We start from the raw sequence: 20,523 nt of genomic DNA on the forward strand, positions 1-20,523 counted from the left end.
AAGTTTTCCATCTAGTATTTGGTTAGCTTACTCAAATTCATATATGATATGGATTTGCAAAGTTTTCCAAGTATGAAAAAAATATTCTCAATAACTATTTTGTGTATTGTGAACTGAGGAGAAACCATCTATGTTCTGAGACTTCTAGTCAAACATTACTTCTAAATTCTAGTTTCTTGCTAGATTCAGACAAAACATAATTATTTGTGTTGTAACAGTGTTGTATAACCAGTAAATTATTCCTTTCCTTTCTTATTGTCCAAGACTAGTTGAGAAGAGACTAGGATGATGACGGAGAGGCAGAAATTATTGCATCATTTGCTCAGAGCTAGTTCTTGCTGCTGGACCCTAGTTACTTGCCTAGATCAAATATGCTATTGCATTTGCATTCAATGTCCATTTGGGATGGCTGAATTCCAATACAAGAATGGGAAGAGGCAGCTTTCAATTGTAGTTTATTGCTATAAGGTTTGTTGTAATAAACCTTATAAATTGCATATTCTGGATTTAAAAAAGAAAAGTGTTGTGCACTGTGAGCATTTTTTCTGGTTTGATTTTTCAGTTTCAGTTTTTAAATGCAAATTGTATATATTACATTGGTTTTGCTGAATTTTGTTGAATTTGTGCTATGGCTCAGTGGTAAAGATACTGAGTTTGTCGGTTAGAAAGCCCAGGTTCAAAACCTGAGAGCCGGGTGAAATCCCATTCCTGATCCAGCTCCTGCCCATTAGCAGTTCAAAAGCATGCAAATTCAAGTAGAGTAATAGATACCATTTTGGTGGGAAGGTAATACATAATTCAGTGGGCATATGAGCAATACAAAAATATAATGCTAGTCCTAGAGTCACCTGTTTCTGGTTTCTGGCATGCCTTGAGAATTTTTTTGAATGAATATTTTTAAAAGTAATTTAAGTTGACTCCAGTTCTTCAAACAATAGTGATAGCCATGTATCTAAATATCTTTAACTCAATTTATATACCTGCCTATCTCAAATATATGAGACTGGGTGGCTAGTAGTGATTAAAAACCATATAAAATGAAAAAATAACAAAGTGCAAATTCGAATCTGAAATATAAAATTACTACTATTTCATATTGCCCCAATGGTTACATTATTCAGAAATTTTAATGCTAAAGGCCACATTAAAAAAGTGCTTTAAACAATTTTAATTCTACAACCCAAATCTAAAATATCCTAGGAGAAATTCAAATTTATTTGCATATCTTTATATGAACTATATGACAAATTTTATAAGAATAATGAATTAGTACCTACCAATTCAGGCATATGAAGAGCTTGCTGGCCAGGGACTGTTCCATAATTGGGAACAACAATTTGTTTCAGGTCTTCTAAGACTAAAAGGAAGAAATCCCATAAGGCAATGTTGGATTATAGCATTCAGTTACTGTAGGCTCTATTTGGGGGGGGGGGAGTCAAATTTCATGGGTTGCCCATTTATATCTTTCATGGAGAATTAAGACTTTAATCATTTGGGAAGTTACACAATTGAATCTTAATTTTCCCAGCCCTGGATGCAACTTTAATATATGGAGGGAAATGAAATGGATCAAAAAGGCTGACTCAAACAGTCTCCAAGTTGTCAGGATACAATTTCATATTGCCCAACACCATATATCTTATTAAATATGTATAGAGGAGAAATAAAGTAGGAATTACTGTGAATATGAAAGAATGGAAAATGTTATTTAAATCCAGAGAGTACTGCATATATAACAGAGATGTAGTAAAAGGGATGAAATGTTAGTAAAGTGAAATAAAACATATAGCCCACAATAATTCTTCAAGCTTCTCCATTTGTATATACCTATGCAAAGAGTTTCCCAAACCATTTCAAAGCCACTGTAATGGCTCCTCTCCTAACTTAAGAAAGTAAAGACTCTTGAAACGGATTATTTCAAAAGGAGCCTTTAATCAAGCAGGTTGGAAACCATTAGAGGAAAAGCAGTATCTGAAACCCTTTACGGTATACAAATGGGATTAAGCTGATAATGACCCCTCCCCTTTGTCCGAATGCAGATTCTGACCAATACACAAGTGCGAAGATGTTTCCTAACTCTTCTGCCCTGAGAGTCAAATAAAACACACGTTCCCATGGCTATCTGGTTCTCCTTGACCTCTCAGCGGCTTTCGATACCATCGACCACGGTATCCTTCTGCGATGACTGCGGGAGGTGGGAGTGGGAGGCACTGTTTTACGGTGGTTCTCCTCCTACCTCTCGGACAGGTCGCAGTCGGTGTTGGTTGGGGGGCAGAGATCGTCCCCGAGGCCCCTAACTTATGGGGTGCCGCAGGGCTCAGTCTTATCCCCCCTACTATTTAACATATACATGAAACCGCTGGGCGAGATCATTCGGAGGCACGGGATAAAATACCATCAATACGCGGACGATACACAGTTGTATCTGTCCACCCCGTGCCAACTCAATGAAGCGGTGGATGTGAGGAACCGGGGTCTTGAGGCCGTTAAGAACTGGATGAGAGCTAACAAACTGGTACTCAACCCAGACAAGACCGAGTGGCTGTTGTGTTTCCCTCCCAATAATTTGGCCAATGTTCTATCACTCAGGCTGGGGGGTCAAATTTTACACCCCTCAGACAGGGTTCGCAACTTGGGAGTCCTCCTGGACCCACAGCTGACTTTCGACCATCATTTGTCAGCTGTGACCAGGGGGGCATTTGCCCAGGTTCGCCTGGTGCGCCAGTTGCGGCCCTACCTGAATCGGGAGGCCCTCACAACAGTCACTCGAGCCCTTGTGATCTCTAGGCTGGAATACTGTAATGTGCTCTACATGGGGCTGCCCTTGAAGAGCATCCGGCGACTGCAGCTAGTCCAGAATGCGGCCACGCAAGTGATCGTGGGTGCACCGCGGTTCGCCCACATAACACCTATCCTCCGCGAGCTGCGCTGGCTACCTGTTGATCTCCAGGTGTGCTTCAGGGTGCTACTTACCATCCATAAAGCCCTCCATGGTAGTGGATCTGAATACTTGAGAGACCGCCTTCTGCCGATTACCTCCCTTCGTCCCATCAGATCGCACAGATTTGGCCTCCTCCGAATTCCATCCGCCAGTCAGTGCCGACTGGCGACCACGCGGAGGAGAGCCTTCTCAGTAGCAGCTCCGACCCTTTGGAACGATCTCCCTGTGGAGATTCGTACCCTCACCACAGTCCAGACCTTCCGCACAGCCCTTAAGACCTGGCTATCCCGTCAGGCCTGGGGTTAAAGATTTTAATCCGCCCCGCCCGAATGTTGAATGAATGTTGTGTTTTACTGTTTTGTTTTATTTTATTCACATTTATGTTTTCTCTTGCAGTCCCTCCTATGAGTTGTAAGCCGCCCTGAGTCCCCTCAGGGAAAAGGGCGGCCTATAAATGCCAAATAAAACTCTAAAACTCTAAACTCTATCTCTAGTTAGACATTAAAGTAAGATATTCCACATGGCCATCATAAACATCCCTCCAGAGGTGCTGAGACCTCCAGTCTTCTCTGCGGGGCTCCATGAAGGTGATAAATGTGTATCAGGAATAACTTGGCTAGACCTTTGGCATTTGGGATCTTTTGTCATGGTATAAAATGTGTCTGTTTTGAAAACAAGCCTGTTACCCAAATGACAGTATTCCCTGCACTTTCTGGTAGTTTGACAATAAAATCCATAGCTATCTCCTTCCAGGGTGCTATGGGCTTGGCTAACTTCTGTAACAGTTCTGGCATTTTGCCTTGGTGTCTTTTGGCTGCCACACAAATTGGTCAGCTGGCTACATAGCTCTCTATGTCCTTTTCAGGTGAGGGCCACCAAAATTGCCTTTTAATTAGATGTAAAGTTTTTACAAAACCAAAGTATCCTGCTAGTTTGGAGTCATGGCACCTTTCCATTAAGTACAGTCTTTGGCTGGCTGGAACATACAACTTCCCTCCAACCCAAGCTAGGTTATCTTTCATCAGACAGCTGTCTTTGTGGCTCAAAACCCATTCGTCAGTGGTTAAAGCTTGTTTAAAAGTTTGGGTGTGTCTCATTTTCCCTGGAATCGGGTGGTTACTCTAGCAGCTAGTTGATTGTCTTGTATCATGGGTTTGATTACGTTTGGCTTCATACTATTGTATTGCGGTTTCCTGGATAGTGCATCTGCCAGGAAATTTTTTACCCCCAGGTGGTATCCAAGCGTAAATTCAAACCTTTTAAAGTACTGAGCCCATTGTACTTGTTTTGGAGAGAGTTTCCTTGGGGTCTTTAGGGCTTCTAAATTTTTATGATCCGTCCAGACTTCAAAAAGGATCTTACTCCCCTCTAGAAAATGTCTCCAGGTTAAAAGAGCCCATCGAACTGCATAAGCCTCTTTCTCCCAAATGGCCCACCTTTGCTCAGATTCATTCAATTTTTTTGATGTGTAAGCGCATGGTTGTAATTGGTCTTCCTCATTTTTCTGAAGCAGGACAGCTCCTATCGCCACATCACTAGCATCTGCTTGTATGATGAACGGTTTCTCTGTGTCCGGGTGCTTTAGTATCGGTTCTGCTGCTTGGCATTCCATTGTCCAGTTCAAAGGCTGCTTTGGTTTCGGGTTTCCCTCACCCTTCGTTTTCAAGAGCTTGGTGATGGGGAGAGCAATTTGGGCGAAAGCGAGGATAAACTGCCGGTAAAAGTTTGGAAATACCAGAAAGCTTTACAACTGTTTGCGTGTTCTAGGTGGTTTCCAGTCAAGTACCGATTGCACTTTCAAAGGATCCATTTCTATGCCCTGGTGTGAAATGCGGTATCCTAAGTAATCAATTTTTTCTTGGTGGAATTCGCATTTGGAGAGTTTAGCATAAAGTTTTGCAGAGCAAAGTTTGTTCAGAACCGCCCGGACTAGTTTTACATATTCTGCCTTGGTCTCGGAATATAATAAAATGTCATCAATATAGACTATGCAGCCCTTATATAAATGCTCCCGCAACACTTCGTTTATTAATTGCATAAATACTGCAGGGGCCCCTTGTAGCCCAAATGATAGCACTTTGAATTGATAGCATCCAAGAGGCGTGTTAAATGCTGTTTTCCATTCATCTCCCTCCTTAATCCTGATACGGTAGTATGCCTCCCTTAAATCCAGCTTTGAAAAAATTATCCCTTTGGCTAGGTGTGCTAGCATATCCTTCATGAATGGGAGGGGATATACATTTGCCATACTGATTGAATTTAAATTTCTAAAATCAACACATAAGCATTTGGAGCCATCTTTTTTCTCTAAACAACACTGGGGCTGCAACTTTTGGTCGGGCTGGTTCAATGAAACCCCTTGCTAGGTTTTTTTTCAATGAATGCCCTCAGTTCTTCCAGCTCCCTTGGAGACATGCTATACATCTTGGGTTTAGGGAGTTTGGCTCGGGGTAGGATTTCTATCGCACAGTCAGTGGAGCGGTGGGGTGGAAGCTCATCAGATGCTTTTTCGCTAAAAACCTCAGCCAAGTCCTTATATTCTTTGGTTATGTCTTGGGTTGGCATAGTGTAAGCAGGCATTGCTGTTTCTAGGTGCTCTGCCCCCTCAGTTTCACTGTCTGGATTCTCAGCAAAAGTCACATGCATCTGCACTCTTATGTTGCCTTGCTTTCAATTTATTTTGGGGTTCCATTTTTTCAGCCATGCAAGACCCAGAACTAGTGGCTATTCCATGCCAGGCGCCACTATAAATGTAAGCATTTCCTCCTGGTTTCCGATGCCTATCTGCAGAGGCTCAGTGGCAAATGAAGCTGGCTCCCCCCTTGCTATTGACCCATCTAGTTGGCAAAAAGCTATGGGGCTTTTCAGTTTCCTGACATTAATCCTCAACTTCCTTACCAGGGTTGGGCTGATCAAAAGCAGGTGCACCCCGAGTCCACTAAAGCTGAGATTTTCATCCCCCTCTCCCAGTTGGGGATAGACGCATCATGTGGTGAAGGGAGAGCAGGAGTCCTTTGACAGATTAGGCCAGGCCTGGGCAGAAAATAGGTAGAATAGAAATTCATTTTTTTTCTATCAGGTTCTGTGGGTGTGATTTGGTTGGCGGGTTTGTGACTAAGTGGGCATGGGCATGAGTGATGTCAAGTTGTTCCCAATATTGTCTCTATCTGTCTGCTGTGCTAAATAACCAGCTTCTGATGCAGCCCATCAAGACTGAGAAGGCTGCTTCCTCATGAGTAATTGGGCTGACTTTCACTGATTTTGTCTTTTCTTTGCTCGACATGGATTAGATGCAGAAGGCAATTCCTCACCACCACTAACCAGCTGCAGCTGCATGTTTTCCCCACTTGAAACTTCAGGACTGTCCTGATGCAGCTGTGCTTCAGCCAAATCACTCTCAGGCAGTGCTTGGAGTCATTGACCCACACCCCTCCTGAAGTGCCTGGAACAGGTTCACTCTCCTCTGAACTGACATCTGGAGGAGTCATCACACATGATTACAAAATTGGGACTGCCAGGCTCCCTTCTGCTGAAATGGACAGCCTATATCTTCTCCCATGCTTCTTCTGACATCTCCGCTCATATGACTCACATGACTTTCCTCAATAACTTCAAATATTTCCCAACCATATGCCATTAACCAAATATATTTCCCTCTCACTAATTACAATCACCTACCTCTTGAGACCGCCTATCTGACATTTCCACTACCATTGGTTCTGCACCCAATGACTTCTGCTGACACAGAAAAATCCTCAAAATTCCCAAAGAGTATCTATATTCCAGAGCATCCTCACACTAGAATATAAAGACAAGCACAGAGCACATTCTCATTTCAGGTGGAGTCATCTACTTGTTTACCACCTCATGTCCAACTGACCCTCCCAGCCCCAAACACAGAGCAACCACTTCTTAAAAGACAAACTTTACCCTTCAAAATGCAATTCAGTTCTCAACATCAGGAATGTTAATGCACCTTAGAGACAAGACAGGAGGAGAACTATATTAGTTTATGAAAGCCCAAAATTAATCTAGTCACAACTTTTCACATTAACAAATTTCATTAATTTAATTTAATGAATGCAATTTAATTTCAGTAAGTTACCATTTGTTACTCTATAGAGTCAGTTTGGTGCAGTGATTAAAGTGACAACAAATAACAGTCATAGTCAAAATCAGATAATACTTGAATTGCACACTACCAGCAGACTCCCCAGTTTCAACTGAATTAGAAAGGTTTATTTCAATCCATCTGTAAGGGTTCCTCTCCTAGCTTAAGAAAGTGAAGACTCTTGAAATGGAGTATTTCAAAAGGAACCTTTTATTAAGTAGAATGGAAACAATTCAGTTCAAAGCAATGTCTGAATCCCCTTAGGCAATGCGAGTAGAATTAAAGCAGTAGAGACCCCTCCCATTAGTTAGAACACACATTTTAGCCAATACACAAGTGTGAATATGTTTCCTTTATCAACTGCCCTGAGAACTGAATAAACATACATTCCCAATGCTATCTTCCATTAGACCTTAAAGTGAACAATCCCACATGGCCATCATAAACATCCCCCCAAAAGGTGAGGGGATCACGCCAGGAAACCAGTTGTAAAATGTAAGTTGTCACAGGCACTGCTAATAATTGGGAGGAGGGACCCCCTCCTCCCAATTGAATGGCAGTATCATTTTAGGGATCTGACACTATCTATGAAAGAACTTCAGTGAACTTGTCAACACCTGACAAAGGGGAAACAGTAGGACATAGGACATTATGATTAAATAGAAGAATGCAGCTTAGATAAAGGAGGTAAAGAAGAAGAAACAAACCAACTGTATGAAATAATTTATAATAAAAGAAGAAAGAGGGCAAAAATTGCAAGAAAAACGAAGAATTGATCAGCACCAGATGAAGATGAAATGCATTATTTTTGTTTGAAATATCTGATTGGTCTATACCCACTCATTTAACCATAATTCACAAGGAGGTGAAATTGAAGAGTGGCTAACATCTGGCGAAACCTGCCCAATAATAAAAGATCCTGCAAAAGGGACTGCCCCAGGCAACTACAAACCTATTATCTGATTACCAACAACTTTCAAATTGCTAACTGGTTTGGTAGCTGATGCAATGCAATAGCATCTAATTGAAAACAAGCTCTTTCCAGATGAACAGAAAGGAAGCCACTCAAAGAATACAGGGACAGAAGATCACCTCTTAATTAACAAAATGATTTGGCATTGATTACAAGAAGGCATTCAAATCCCTGTCACATGATTGGATAATCAAGTGCCTAGATATAACAGGAGTCAGTAGAAACATTAGAAACTTTGTGCAAAGGTCAATTGCACAATGGAAAACACAGTTGCTGTTCATTGTCAACTGGACAATTCTAGTCATTAGATATACATTTGGAATATTTGACTGAATTCAAATTGAACTAAAAGTTCTGAATAAAAAGATCAGAAAAAATATGTTGACAAAGAACATAGGAGGCATGGAATATTGCAAGTATACCAGATAACTGAAGAAGAAAAAAGAGGCATTGAAAGAATATCTGAAAGACAGTGAAGAAGATGCATTGAAGCTAGTACACTTACTGAGTATCAAAGAAAACAAGATGACCAATAAGAAAGACTAAATGAAGAAAAGAGACATGGCAAGGTAAAGGATAGCTAGTATATATTTAAAAACCTTGCAGGCAAAACAGATAATAAAACATCTGGTGATGGATAAGAGCAAGAAAGTTGAAGAAAGAGACAGAGAAGCTAATTCTGTCTCCATAAGAACAAACCACAAGAACAAATATATTTCAAGCAGTGAGAAGAGAGCAACAAACATCAAGTGTCCTCTCTGCAAAGTGGAAGAAAGAAACTGTGGACCACCTAGTTAGCTCCTGTAAGAAGATCACACAGACTCATTACAAATGGGAGCATGGCAAAGTAGTATTGGAACATTTGCAAGAAATACCACTTGCCAGAAAGCAGAAAATGGTGGGATCACAATTCAAAGTAATAGAAAATGAAGAATCTAAAATGTTTTCAGACTTTAAAATTCAAATAGACCAACCATCTGCCACTCAACATCCCAAGCTTGACAATTGTGGATAAGAAAGATAAAAAAGTCTGGATAGTGAACATTGCAATGCCAATAGTAAGACACCTTGGCTGCAATTCCAAAATATCCGGTGCATTACTTGAACACCATTAACCATGAAAAAAATCACCATCAGTCAATTGCAAAGGCAGCTTTAGAACAGCTTACATCCCGTTGAGATTCTTTAATACTATTATGCAATTTCTGTCTATTCCTGGTCCGTAGGGAAGTGAATAAAATGCCAAATAGCTGGAAAGGTGCCTAAAAATGCCAAATCCAGTCCAAACATCTGGCTGACTATGTGACCAATCATCATAATAGATGCTCCTGGTCTCGTTCTAATGTCACCTAGGAAGCTGGCCACAGGGCAGCATTACCAAACTTTCAAATGCTAGACTTCCTGAGTTCTGTATCACAATCAGTCATGCACTTACCTGTTTTCTGTTAGGATGGATTTTTCCCTATGTACAAAATGGAGCTGATGTATTAAAGCATTAAGGATTTTATAAAGGAACAACATAAGGAGATGATGCAAATATTTGATCGTATAAATCAAAAATGGCCAAATATAATACATTTAGGAACAATACATAATACATAAGGAACAAAGAATAAAGACCAGGATAAATGGAGCTACCAGATGAAGTGGAACCAAGAGACCAACAAGAAGACAGCAATGAGATATTATTAAAATTAATAGGGAATAGGGAATTAAAACAAGAGGAAAACATTTTAAAAGATTTGGAAAGGGAATGGGAGAAACAGCAAGATAGCTGGGGAAAAGAGACAGGGGTTAGAACAAATAGTTTTAACACTAGACCAGTGATGGCGAACCTATGACACGCGTGTCAGTGCTGACATGCGTAGCCATTTCGGGTGACACGCACATGCTCCCCAAACTTGTTTCAGCGGCAGCTCTCAGCCTGGGCGGCAGCGTCACACAGGCTGTGGAAGGAGGAGGAGGGAACCAACCAAAGAGAGGCTTTTACCGGGTCTGCGCCCCACAGCCAGGATCGTCCTTGCGCCTCAAGCCGCGTTTCTTCCTGCAAAGCCCTTCGGGCAACCCGAGAGTTCCGCTTGACGCCAGAAGGGCTTTGCCGGAAGAAACGCGGCTTGAGGCGCCAGGACGGTCCTGGCTGTGGGGCGCAGACTTGGTAAAAGCTCTCTTTGGTTCCCTCCTCCTCCCCCTCCTTCCACAGTCTGTGTGACGCTGCCGCCCAGGCTGAGAGCTGCCGCTGCTGCACAACTGAGGGAGGGAGAGGGAAAGCAGAGGTAGCCTCAAATTCCACCGTTGGGACAGGGGAAAGGGCTTGTCCCTCAAGAGTGGGGGGGATAGAGGTGGGAAGAAGGGGCCCGGCCTGTCCCCAGCGCCCCCCACAGACGGATTACGGATCGAACGCTTCTCTCTCTGCAGCCTTTTTCTGCAAGTCCCAGCTACTCAGCGGGGCGTCATCATTTCCGGGGGGTTGCAGTTTTCCAGCTCAGATATCAGGATCCGCCGGGATTAAGTGGGAGAAAACGCCGCTGGCCGAGCGGAACAAACACATCCAAAGGTTAATCTTATTTTACGAAAACACAACTTCCAAAAGTCGATCGTGGCCTCCGTCAAGAAGCTCTTCCCCCACCCCCCACCCATTCTGGGGTCTTGGTGTCCCTCGGCTAAGATCCACCCCGGAAAGCAGAACGGGGGCAGCCCTCCTGTAATTCTGGCTGGGTTAAAGAGCAGGGATGGAGGAGCCATATCACACCTTCATTCAAAGGGTGGGGAGGGGGAGGCCCGATAAAGTCCCTCCCTTGGGGTGTCTGAAGTCCCAGCTGAAGCAGCCGAAGGAAAAAGGATAAGCATCCGTCGCTGCCCAATGGCGCTTGGGGTAACCCCGCTGGGCAGAGCCAGTCGAGGCTCATCCTGCAAATGAGGGTTTCCTTTGGGGAGGGCCAGGTGGTTTCAAGCACCCCAAACAGCCAATCTCTCTCTCTCCGTCCCCCTTCCTTTGCTCCTGGGGCTGCAGAACTTTCCATGGGCTCAACAGTAATTGAGTAAAATTCTAAGCCACTGCAGTAGCTGCTTTTTGGTTTTATTTTTTTTTTAATATTTATCAGTCTCTCTTTTAGTTGAAGAGTTGAAGTCCACAAGGCTTAAAGCTGTCAGGTTTGAAGACCCCTGGGGTTTTTTTCCTAAAGGGTTAGGGGTGCAAGGTTCTTGTAACTTGACAGCTTTAAGACTTGCACGCTTCAATGCCAGAGTTTCTGAGCCAACATTTTGGTTGCTAAGCAGGACCGTTGGTAAGTGATACTGATAATAATATCAAGGGCAACATACGAAATCGACTGATGAACAAAGAAGTTACTAAGCAGCTATGTTAAATAATTTGTTTTTGGTTTATTAAATACAATTATATTGCAATTATATATTTTTGTAGTTTAAACTATAAATTGCGCAAAATTATGTTTTTGTCGAAGTGACACACAACGCGAGTTATGCTCGATTTTTTGCTGATTTTTGACACACCACGCCAAAAAGGTTGCCCATCACTGCACTAGACAGTGGGCTAGTAGAGAGGGGAGAGAAAGCTAGAATGCATAGTCAAAATATAGACTTAAAGGCAGATGAAATAAAAGGCTTAAAAAAATCTAAAATCAGAGTTTGGGTCCCGTACCCCCCCCCAAAAAAGAAGACTAAAAATTTGGATGGGGCAAGAGACGTTGGATAAAGGAAAAATATAGGGAAAGTAAAGTAAAAAAGTATTTTAAAAATGTGTAATAATATTAGAATTATACAGTATAAGTATATGATTAGTAGTGAAATGTTAGAATTAAACAAAAGGTGATTAGATAAATGATTAGATAAATAAATGAGTATACTTTAATGTAAACATGTGTATTAGTAGTAGAATTATATGGAGTAGAGGATTGGAAAGAACATGAATAGATGTATGTATAAGAATTAAGTTTTAATTGAAAGATAAAGTTTGAATGATGATATTAGAAAAAAACATGAAATAGATATATTTTAAATGCTTTAAATGATTGTTATTGGTACCAGAAGTGTATATTGAGATATTGAATAATGAAAGAAAAAAAGATGGAACTTTAATATAAACAGATGTGAAAAGCTAAATAATGGAAATATGAATAACAAAACAGAGGAAGAGGGGAAACAGAAAATAAATGTCATTACCAATTCTTTGAAAATAATAGTGATAGGAGGGGGAATTAAAATAGATATAGAAATAAAAGGGGAAATATAGTATACATATATCAATATATTAAGATATGAAAGAGTAAGAGGAAGGCTTAGAACTGAAGGGTGAAAGTAAAAGATATGGGTAAATAATATAAATAATGAAAATGAAATGTAATAACTATGAGTAATAATACTGTCTGTTTGTATTGAAATGTATGATACTCAGGTATCACACCATTCACGCAGTGATATGTATAAACAATATAAAATAAAAAAATGATATATAAAAAAGATATGCAGCCTATCCAAACTGTTTGCCATCTTTCCCACAGTGAGAATTAGAAGGCAGACGTGGCAATGGGTGAACCTAACCATCAGTCAAACAGAATATTTTTAAAATATCCAGCTGTCATTTGAGAAGGAGAAAAACTTCTAGGTCCAATCTACATTGGAGGAACCTCTTCCATCCCTCCCTTGCTCAAATCTGCTCTGCTCTCCTTGTCCCCTTTCTTTGCCTCTCTCCCAATCTTCTTACTCACCAATCTCTGTATCCTCTTCCTCTCTTTCCATTTCTTCTCCTTCTTCTCCCTCCTCCTGCTCCGAGAACCTTTCCCGGTTCTCCACATTCATCACGCCAGAACTCTCTTCTTGCTTTGCTTTCCTTGTTCCTTGGGCGAGAGAAGAAAAGAGCGCAATTAGCGGAGCTTAATCGCCGAGGGTCACGGCTAAGAAGCTCCCAAGAGACGCACAAGCTGGACTTTCGCAGCTCTTGGAGACCCGATGGGTTTGGGGCGAAATCGGGAGCGGTGAGACGAAGGGGCTTTGGTCGTGGCACGGAGTTTCGCGAAGAGCCTGCAAGCCTCGTTCGCAGCCTGCCGCTGCCGCCACTTGGAAGACATGAAAACCTGAAGGGAGTTTCCTCTGGTTGCCATAGAGACCCTCGGAAGTTTAGCTGGAAGCAATGATGTTTTGCTTTGTGTTTTCCCTTTATGGCGCTCAGCGGCCAACAACTTTTCCTCCGTTTCAGCCGGAGTGTCAAACAAAAGAAAGCTCTGCTTTCCGCGCAAGGCTTTACGGTTAGCAAAGTCTTTTGAGGGAGAAGTTCATTTTTATCCTGCAGCATATCTCACCGATTCATCTATACGGGGAGGTGGTAGGTGCTGATTAAAGAATCTTCGACGATAGAATGACCTATTTGACTAGAAAAGTGTTAAGAAACGTTTAAAGCAAAGGATGGATAACTGTATATTAGGAATGCTGTATAAATTTATTCAAGTGGGAGTTCAGAACTTTGAGGTCTACAGTGCTACTTATTTTAAAAAATAGAATTACTGTTATGAGTGTTATATACCTTTCACAAAGTTTGGTATTATATCATATAATCTTCACAATTATTTTGTGGTGTAAGTTAGGAGAAATGGGGAAAGTATAATCCAAAACCACCCATGTTTCATGATTATGCATGGATTTGATATAAAATAGATCAAAAGTTCAGACAGAGATAGTGTAAATCAGCACCTTTTATCATAATGGAATAAACACATACAAAGAATGATTGTTTGGTAAACAATATTTTGCTTACATGCACCTTATCATGCTGTGATGAACTGATGAAAGAAATGTCCTTCTGGGTTCGGCTCCAAGTGGGGAAAAAGACACTGGAGACATGGAGGTTGCTTGGAAAGATGGTTTATTGTTGGACAGGGCCACATGGCTTGAGCCCTGAACAGAAAAGGTGATCACATGCTTCAATGTTGGTGGAGAAGAAGAGAAGGGCTGAGGGAGGGGCTTGCTAGGCTTTTTATAACCTGTTCAGTCCCACCTCTCTGTTTCCTGTTCCTGTGTAAGAAATGTATTCTGATTGGTTTTCAGACTCCCATAGGGCCATGCAGGGGCAACTATCTGGGCTGTGCTTTGAATCCAGGTTTAATTGAGTTCTCAGATGCCATGTGGTCAATTGAGTAAAGAGCCAATATTATCATGCCTTTACTTCCATCCCCCCTGGGGCTGCAGTGGAGAAGTCTTTATTATGTAAAAGGGACTAGTTTCACTTTCTTAATGGCCCATTAACAGTGGGGATGGGCAGGAAGCTACAGGCAACTATTCTGTCTTTTAAAACATGTTTCTTTCTTTTCATATCCAGGAGAAATATTCTGCTTTTTCAATATTTCCTAGGATATTTCATTTTTCTGGGAGAGGGCTGGATGATAACTTCCCACAATATAAACAGAATTTCTAACAACAACAGAACAAAAGCAGAACTCTTTTGTCCTTTCTTCACTTAAGCTATGAAATGGATATTTATATTACATTATGATATAGGGATTTTATTGTTATGTTGGATTCAGAAAAGAAGGTTTGTAATAAAATTTCTTTTTAGGTCAGTAGTTATGCCTTGCTTAACTGAAAAACAAATGCAATGGAGCATGTCTTTGTAGTCGTGATTAGCAATGCTTGGGGCATGGTGTTGTTTTTTAGGAAGTTATGCCCATGCATACACTGTATGTGACATGCCATATTTTTCGGAGTATAAGACACTCTGAAGTATAAGATGCACCTAGCTTTTGGGGAGGGATAAAAAAACCTACCTCTGCCTCCCAGCAATTTTCCTCCTTGTAGCAAACAGCAAACAGCCTGTTTCAGTTTCAGTTTAGCCTGATTAGCACAAGAAAAAAAATCTGCCTCTGCCTCCCAGCAATTTGCCTCCTTGCATCAAATAGCATGTTTCAGTTTCAATTTCAGCACAGCCTGACAAGAAGCTGATTGTCCTTTGGATCGGCCTCCTGATGATCAAGTGTTGCAGGGATTGCCATAGCCTATTTCCACCTTTGCGTGCCCCATTTTCAACCTCCGCATGCCCCATTTTCAGCTCCGGCGCACCCCATTTTTTGCCTGTTCCTGGCAGCGGGAAAAACCAAAGATCAAAGAATAATAGAAATATCTACTCGGGTACAGTAAATCAGCAGGATTATTCTTGGTTCATTATTCTGTGCATTTCTCTATATTGTGAACACTTAGTCAATGTTATGTAATAGTTTCAAAGTAGTTTGACAGATTGACAGATTAACAGAGTTGGAAGGGACCTTGTAGGTCATCTAGTCCAACCCCCACCCAAGCAGGAGATCCTACATCACTTCTGACAAATGGCAGTCCAATCTCTCTTGATGCAGCTCTCACAATGTAAGCCATGCGGATGCCTTAAGCCGCTGCCCGCTGCCAGCCCCAGTTTCTTTGGTCCTGTTGATCGATGACCTACAGGTACCCCTGTCAGCAGCTGACATTGCCAGGCACTCTGCAAAGATCAGATGCTGGCACAAGTACTGGACTGGGTGCACAGGGGGCGGCCGCAGGGACAAGTGCCTGCTGAATTCCAGCCATACCGGTTGAGACAGCATGAGCTATCCATGCAGAAAGGATGCCTGCTGTGGGGAAACTGGGTAGTAGTCCTGCCCGAACTGCAAGTGGCAATTTTGAATCGCCTGCATGATGCTCATCCTGGCATAGTCAGGATGAAGCCTTTGGGCTATAGCTATATTTGGTGGCTGAAGATGGGTCAGGAGATTGCGGAATGGGTAGCTGGGTGCCAGCAGTGCCAACAGACCTGGCCAGCACCACCAGCGGCCCCAGTTAGGGAATTGGAGACTCCTAGAGACCCTTGGTCATGAATCCATGTGGATTTCGCTGGACCCTTCTTGGGACAGACCTTCATGGTCCTGGTGGACACCTATTCCAATTGGGTGGAATTAGCTCTTATGGCATCCACCACTTCTGAGGCAGTAATCAGAGTTTTGAGAAGGCTGTTTGCCACCCATGGGTTGCCTGACACCTTGGTCTCAGACAACGGCCCCAATCAACCCAGCCAGCAATGGCATGGCAGATCAAACCATCCGTTCAGTCAAGGAGGCCTGGGGAACTGGCATGAAAAAAATAACTAAATGCCTTCTGGCACAGCATATGACCCCATGCCTGGTCACCAACTGCATCCCCGCAGAGTTATTAGTGGGCCGATGGCTCCAGACCAACCTGGACCAGCTGTACCCCAGCTATGCCACTGACCAAGCCCCAGACTCTATCAGCCACTCCAGGACTTTTGCAATCGAAGACCCGGTCTATGCCCAGAATTATGGGAGTGAACCATAATGGCTGACCGGACACATAACACAAATAATGGAGCCCTATACTTATAGGGTCAAGCCCGACGATGCCCGAACCTGCCACCACCAAATCAATCAACTGAGGGGACGGGCTCTCAACGTGACCAGGCCACAGCCAATATGGGCGTACTCTGACCCGATGGCATCAACAGTCCAGACAGACCTTCCCAACCAATGCGAACCACACTGCCTGCTGACAACTGAAGCATTCTCGTCGCCAAGCTCACCTTTGGAAAAAGGCTTTCTGTTGAGGGTAGAGTTCCCAACTGGAGTTGCCACGAAGTCACTGGGAGTTTTGAAGTTTGAGCAGCCACAACCTCCTTCTACAGCTACTGCCCCTGAACTAAGATGATCTGGACAGAGTGGCTGGTGCCCCACATATTTTGAGGACTATGCATGCGCCATCATGGAGGGGAGGGGTCCTCAAAGCTATGTTGCTGACCCGGGAGTGTGCCGGCTCAAAGGCACCTCCCATTGGCTGAACTGTTGACAGCTGCTCGGTGGGAGAAGGCAGGCTTGCCATTGTTCAGCCCGTCTGACAGCTGCTATATAAAGAACTGTCAGATGGAAAGTTCCCCATTGCCAGTTCTGGAGTTGCCTCATTATTTGTCTTGTTAGCAAATAAAGGTTGTTATTGTTTCACAACCTGCCTCGCCTCTTTCATTACTTGAAAGCAAAAAGTAAACTGATCAATTTCATGGAAAATGGCAATCATATTTACTTGAGAGCATAATTCTCTCAACTCCAAATTATCTTATTTTTGAATAATGATAGTTAGGACTGTTGGTTGGATGATTTATTCACTTGTACTGACAAGTGTACAATTGATTGATTACTTATTTAAAACAAAAGGATAGCCTTCCAAAGCTTATCACAAATTATCCCTGTGACTAAATTGAGTTATAATTTTAATTCCCCCACTAAAGTTTAAGATTTAAATAGTATTAAAAAAGGTTCACACCCCAACACCTCCACCCAACCCCCAAGTATCAGTTAATTCACCTTTCTTTCCTATTTCCTATGTCTGAGGCCCAGATCTCAGTAAAGGAAAACAGAGCCTATTTCACTTGTAAAAGGACTCCCAGCTGCTCTGAGGTAGGGTAAGATGCTGCTTTCCCATGTGCAGAGAGCTTTCTTGCTCAGTTGAGGAAATAAAACAAGAGCCCCTGGAATGGAAACAACTCAGAGGTGGGTTCCTGCCAGTTCTAACCTCTTCTATAGAAGAGGTTCCACAAATCTACAGTGCCGTTTAGAACTGGTTCCAGCTCCCTCCCCCCGCCCGTCCACACATCATCAAGATGAAGAGCGAGAGGAGGAATTCTGGGAGTTGAAGTCCACAAGTCTTAAAGCTGTCAGGTTTGAACACCCCTGGGTTTTTTTTTCTAAAGGGTTAGAGGTGCAAGGGTCTTGTAACTTGACAGCTTTAAGACTTGCACACTTCAATGCCAGAGTTCCTGAGCCAACATTTTGGTTGCTAAGCAAGAGCATTGTTAAGTGAGTTTCACCACATTTTACAAGTTGGCCACTCCCACTCAGTCACATGACCGGCAAGCCACTCCCACCCAGTCACATGGCCGACAAGCCACTCCCAAAGCAGGCCACACCTACAGAAGAGGTTCTAAAACTTTTTGAAACCCACCACTGAAACAACTGCACCCCAAAGATGAATGGCCCCTTATGCTCTTCGGGGCACAATGAAAATCCCATCTTTTCCCTTAAAATGGCATGTGAAAATGAAAATAGGCAGGTCAAAATCACGGTGTCAGGCCTGCAATTATATTCCTTTTAGAATTTTGGCCTGCCACACTTTTTTTTATTTCATTATGCTGTTTCTTTAGTATAATTGATGGGAGCGGGGAATAGACAGGAGTGAGATTGTGGAATGTATTGTTTCATTCTTTACTAGAAGCCAAGGTCATCCTTTGTCTCCGCACCAATACACCTGACCGGAAGCTGGGTGTGGATGCCAGTGTGGAAGAAGAAGATGGGACCATGTCATGGATTGTGGGTATGGGGACAAGATCATGAACTTTTAACTGGGTGGAATTCTGATGTCATTTCCAGTATTGGGATTAACACAGATGTGCTAAGATGTCTGCTTTACTAAATTGGAACTTTAAGGATTGTTTTGCCTTTGATTCTGATTTAATTCTACATGATACTTGGAATGCTAACACACGGTTTGTATTTCAGATTACTTTAATGCAAATCATGGCTTTATTTAAAGATTAGCTACAACACTAGATAATTAATTTTGCCTAGAATTCGAATTGTTGAAATACAGAGTTTTTTTCTAGCTTGATGTGATATTTAAAACAAAGCAATGTTTGAAATACGTATGAAGTTTTGCTGGAAATAATGTTTGTTTTAAATTATATTCTGCCATGAAAGTCTTACATTGAGGTATAGAATTCAAAGTTTTGTTTAGGTTTTAGTCTTTGTTAATTTATATATAGCCATAAAACAATTTAAAATAGGGTAAATGAAAATTAGATTAGTCTGCCCATATCTGTGAGGGAGTAGAGTGGCTAATAAGTGTGATAGATAGGTAGATAGGTAGGTAGGTAGGTAGGTAGGTAGGTAGGTAGGTAGGTAGGTAGGTAGGTAGGTAGATGGATGGATGGATGGATGGATGGATGGATGGATGGATGGGTGGGTGGGTGGGTGGGTGGGTGGGTGGGTGGGTGGGTTGTAGGATGAATGAAGAAAAAAGAAAGAAAGAAAGAAAGAAAGAGGAAGGAAGGAAGGAAGGAAGGAAGGAAGGAAGGAAGGAAGGAAGGAAGGAAGGAAGGAAGGAAGGAAGGAAGGAAGGAAGAAATATCTGGGAAAAGCCAAAGCAGCATAAGTGATCACTGGTTTCCAGTAGACTTCTGGGCCCAATTAAAAGTGATTTTAATTTATTTCCTTTAATGCCCTGAAAAAGTACAGCACAAAACATTTGGCAGTGCCCTTGCCAGTACAGAATCTATCTATAAATTCAGAAAGAACCTGCTGAAAGTTCCTTCCTATTATGAGATTTGCAAGATTTGGGTGAGACAACAACAGATTTTCCCTGTAATAGCTGCAACTTCATACCCCACCAGCCCAAGAATATTTTCAGCCTCATTTTGTTACAGTACCATAAACTGGTTAAAGTCATTTTATTTCAGTGTCCTTTTGGTCATAGCTGAGTGACTGGAGTTTTACTTTCACTTTCTATGCTTACTTATTTAGGACTTAGTTTGACACCTGAATATGGATCACTGCTAGACTAATAGCTTGGAACAGATCTTCTTTGATGTAATAGGTGGCAATTATTTAAATACTTAAAATTTATAAAAAGTTCATAATCTAGCTCCTGCACTTTATACTAGTTGAAACCTCTGGACTAGTTTCTTCCTTCCTTCCTTCCTTCCTTCCTTCCTTCCTTCCTTCCTTCCTTCCTTCCTTCCTTCCTTTTTTCTTCCTCTTTCTCTCTTTCCCTCCCTCTCTCTTTTCCCCTCTTTCTCTTCCCCCTCCCCCTGTCTGTTTCTCCCCCCCTCTCTCCTTCTATAGCAATAGCAATAGCAGTTAGACTTATATACCACTTCATAGGGCTTTCAGCCCTCTGTAAGCGGTTTAAAGAGTCAGCATATTGCCCCCACAGTCTGGGTCCTCATTTCACCTACCTCGGAAGGATGGAAGGCTGAATCAACCTTGAACCGGTGAGGTTTGAACCGCCGAACTGCAAATAGCAGTCAGCTGAAGTGGCCTGCAGTACTGCACTCTAACCATTGTGCCACCTCAGCACCTTCTCTCACTTTCCCACCCTCCCTTTCTTTTTCCCTCCCTCCCCCTGTTTCTCTTCCCCCTTTCTCTCTTTCCCCTTCCTCCCTCTTTCTCTTCCCCCTCTCTTTCCCCCTCCCTTTCTCTTCCCCTCCCTCCCCTCTGTTCCCCCTCTCTTTCTCTCTTTCCCCTCTTCCTCAATTTCCCTCCCTCCCCTCTCTCTTTCTCTCTTTTTCTCTTCCCCCTCTTTCTCTTCCCCCTTCCTCCCTCTCTTTCTCTGTTTCTCTCTCTCTTTCTCCCGGGGGGGGGGGGTCATCCCAGCTCCATTGCATTTCTCGCCATCATTTGTGGGACTAAAAAAAGCCATGCGAGATGCCTTCCTGTCAGCTGCAACTTCATTTAATAATCAGGAAAG

At 42.4% G+C, this 20,523-nt stretch overlaps 1 protein-coding gene across 1 annotated transcript in view; it reads right to left on the reverse strand.

Moving 5' to 3' along the window:
* Positions 1-20,523, reverse strand: part of ANO6 (anoctamin 6) — a 132,300-nt gene that overhangs the window by 91,684 nt on the left and 20,093 nt on the right. Inside the window, exons 2-4 of the mRNA XM_087723042.1 lie at positions 6,620-6,739; positions 4,595-4,652; positions 1,278-1,357 (exon numbers count right to left, since the gene is read on the reverse strand). Coding sequence (XP_087579168.1) covers positions 1,278-1,357; positions 4,595-4,652; positions 6,620-6,739 — 258 coding nt within the window. The remainder of the gene's footprint in view (positions 1-1,277; positions 1,358-4,594; positions 4,653-6,619; positions 6,740-20,523) is intronic.

This window comes from Thamnophis sirtalis, unplaced genomic scaffold (genome assembly GCF_051295495.1).
Source record: "Thamnophis sirtalis isolate CommonGarterSnake01/CBP01778 unplaced genomic scaffold, rThaSir2_p1.2 scaffold_9, whole genome shotgun sequence".
NCBI classification, from domain to species: domain Eukaryota; kingdom Metazoa; phylum Chordata; class Lepidosauria; order Squamata; family Natricidae; genus Thamnophis; species Thamnophis sirtalis.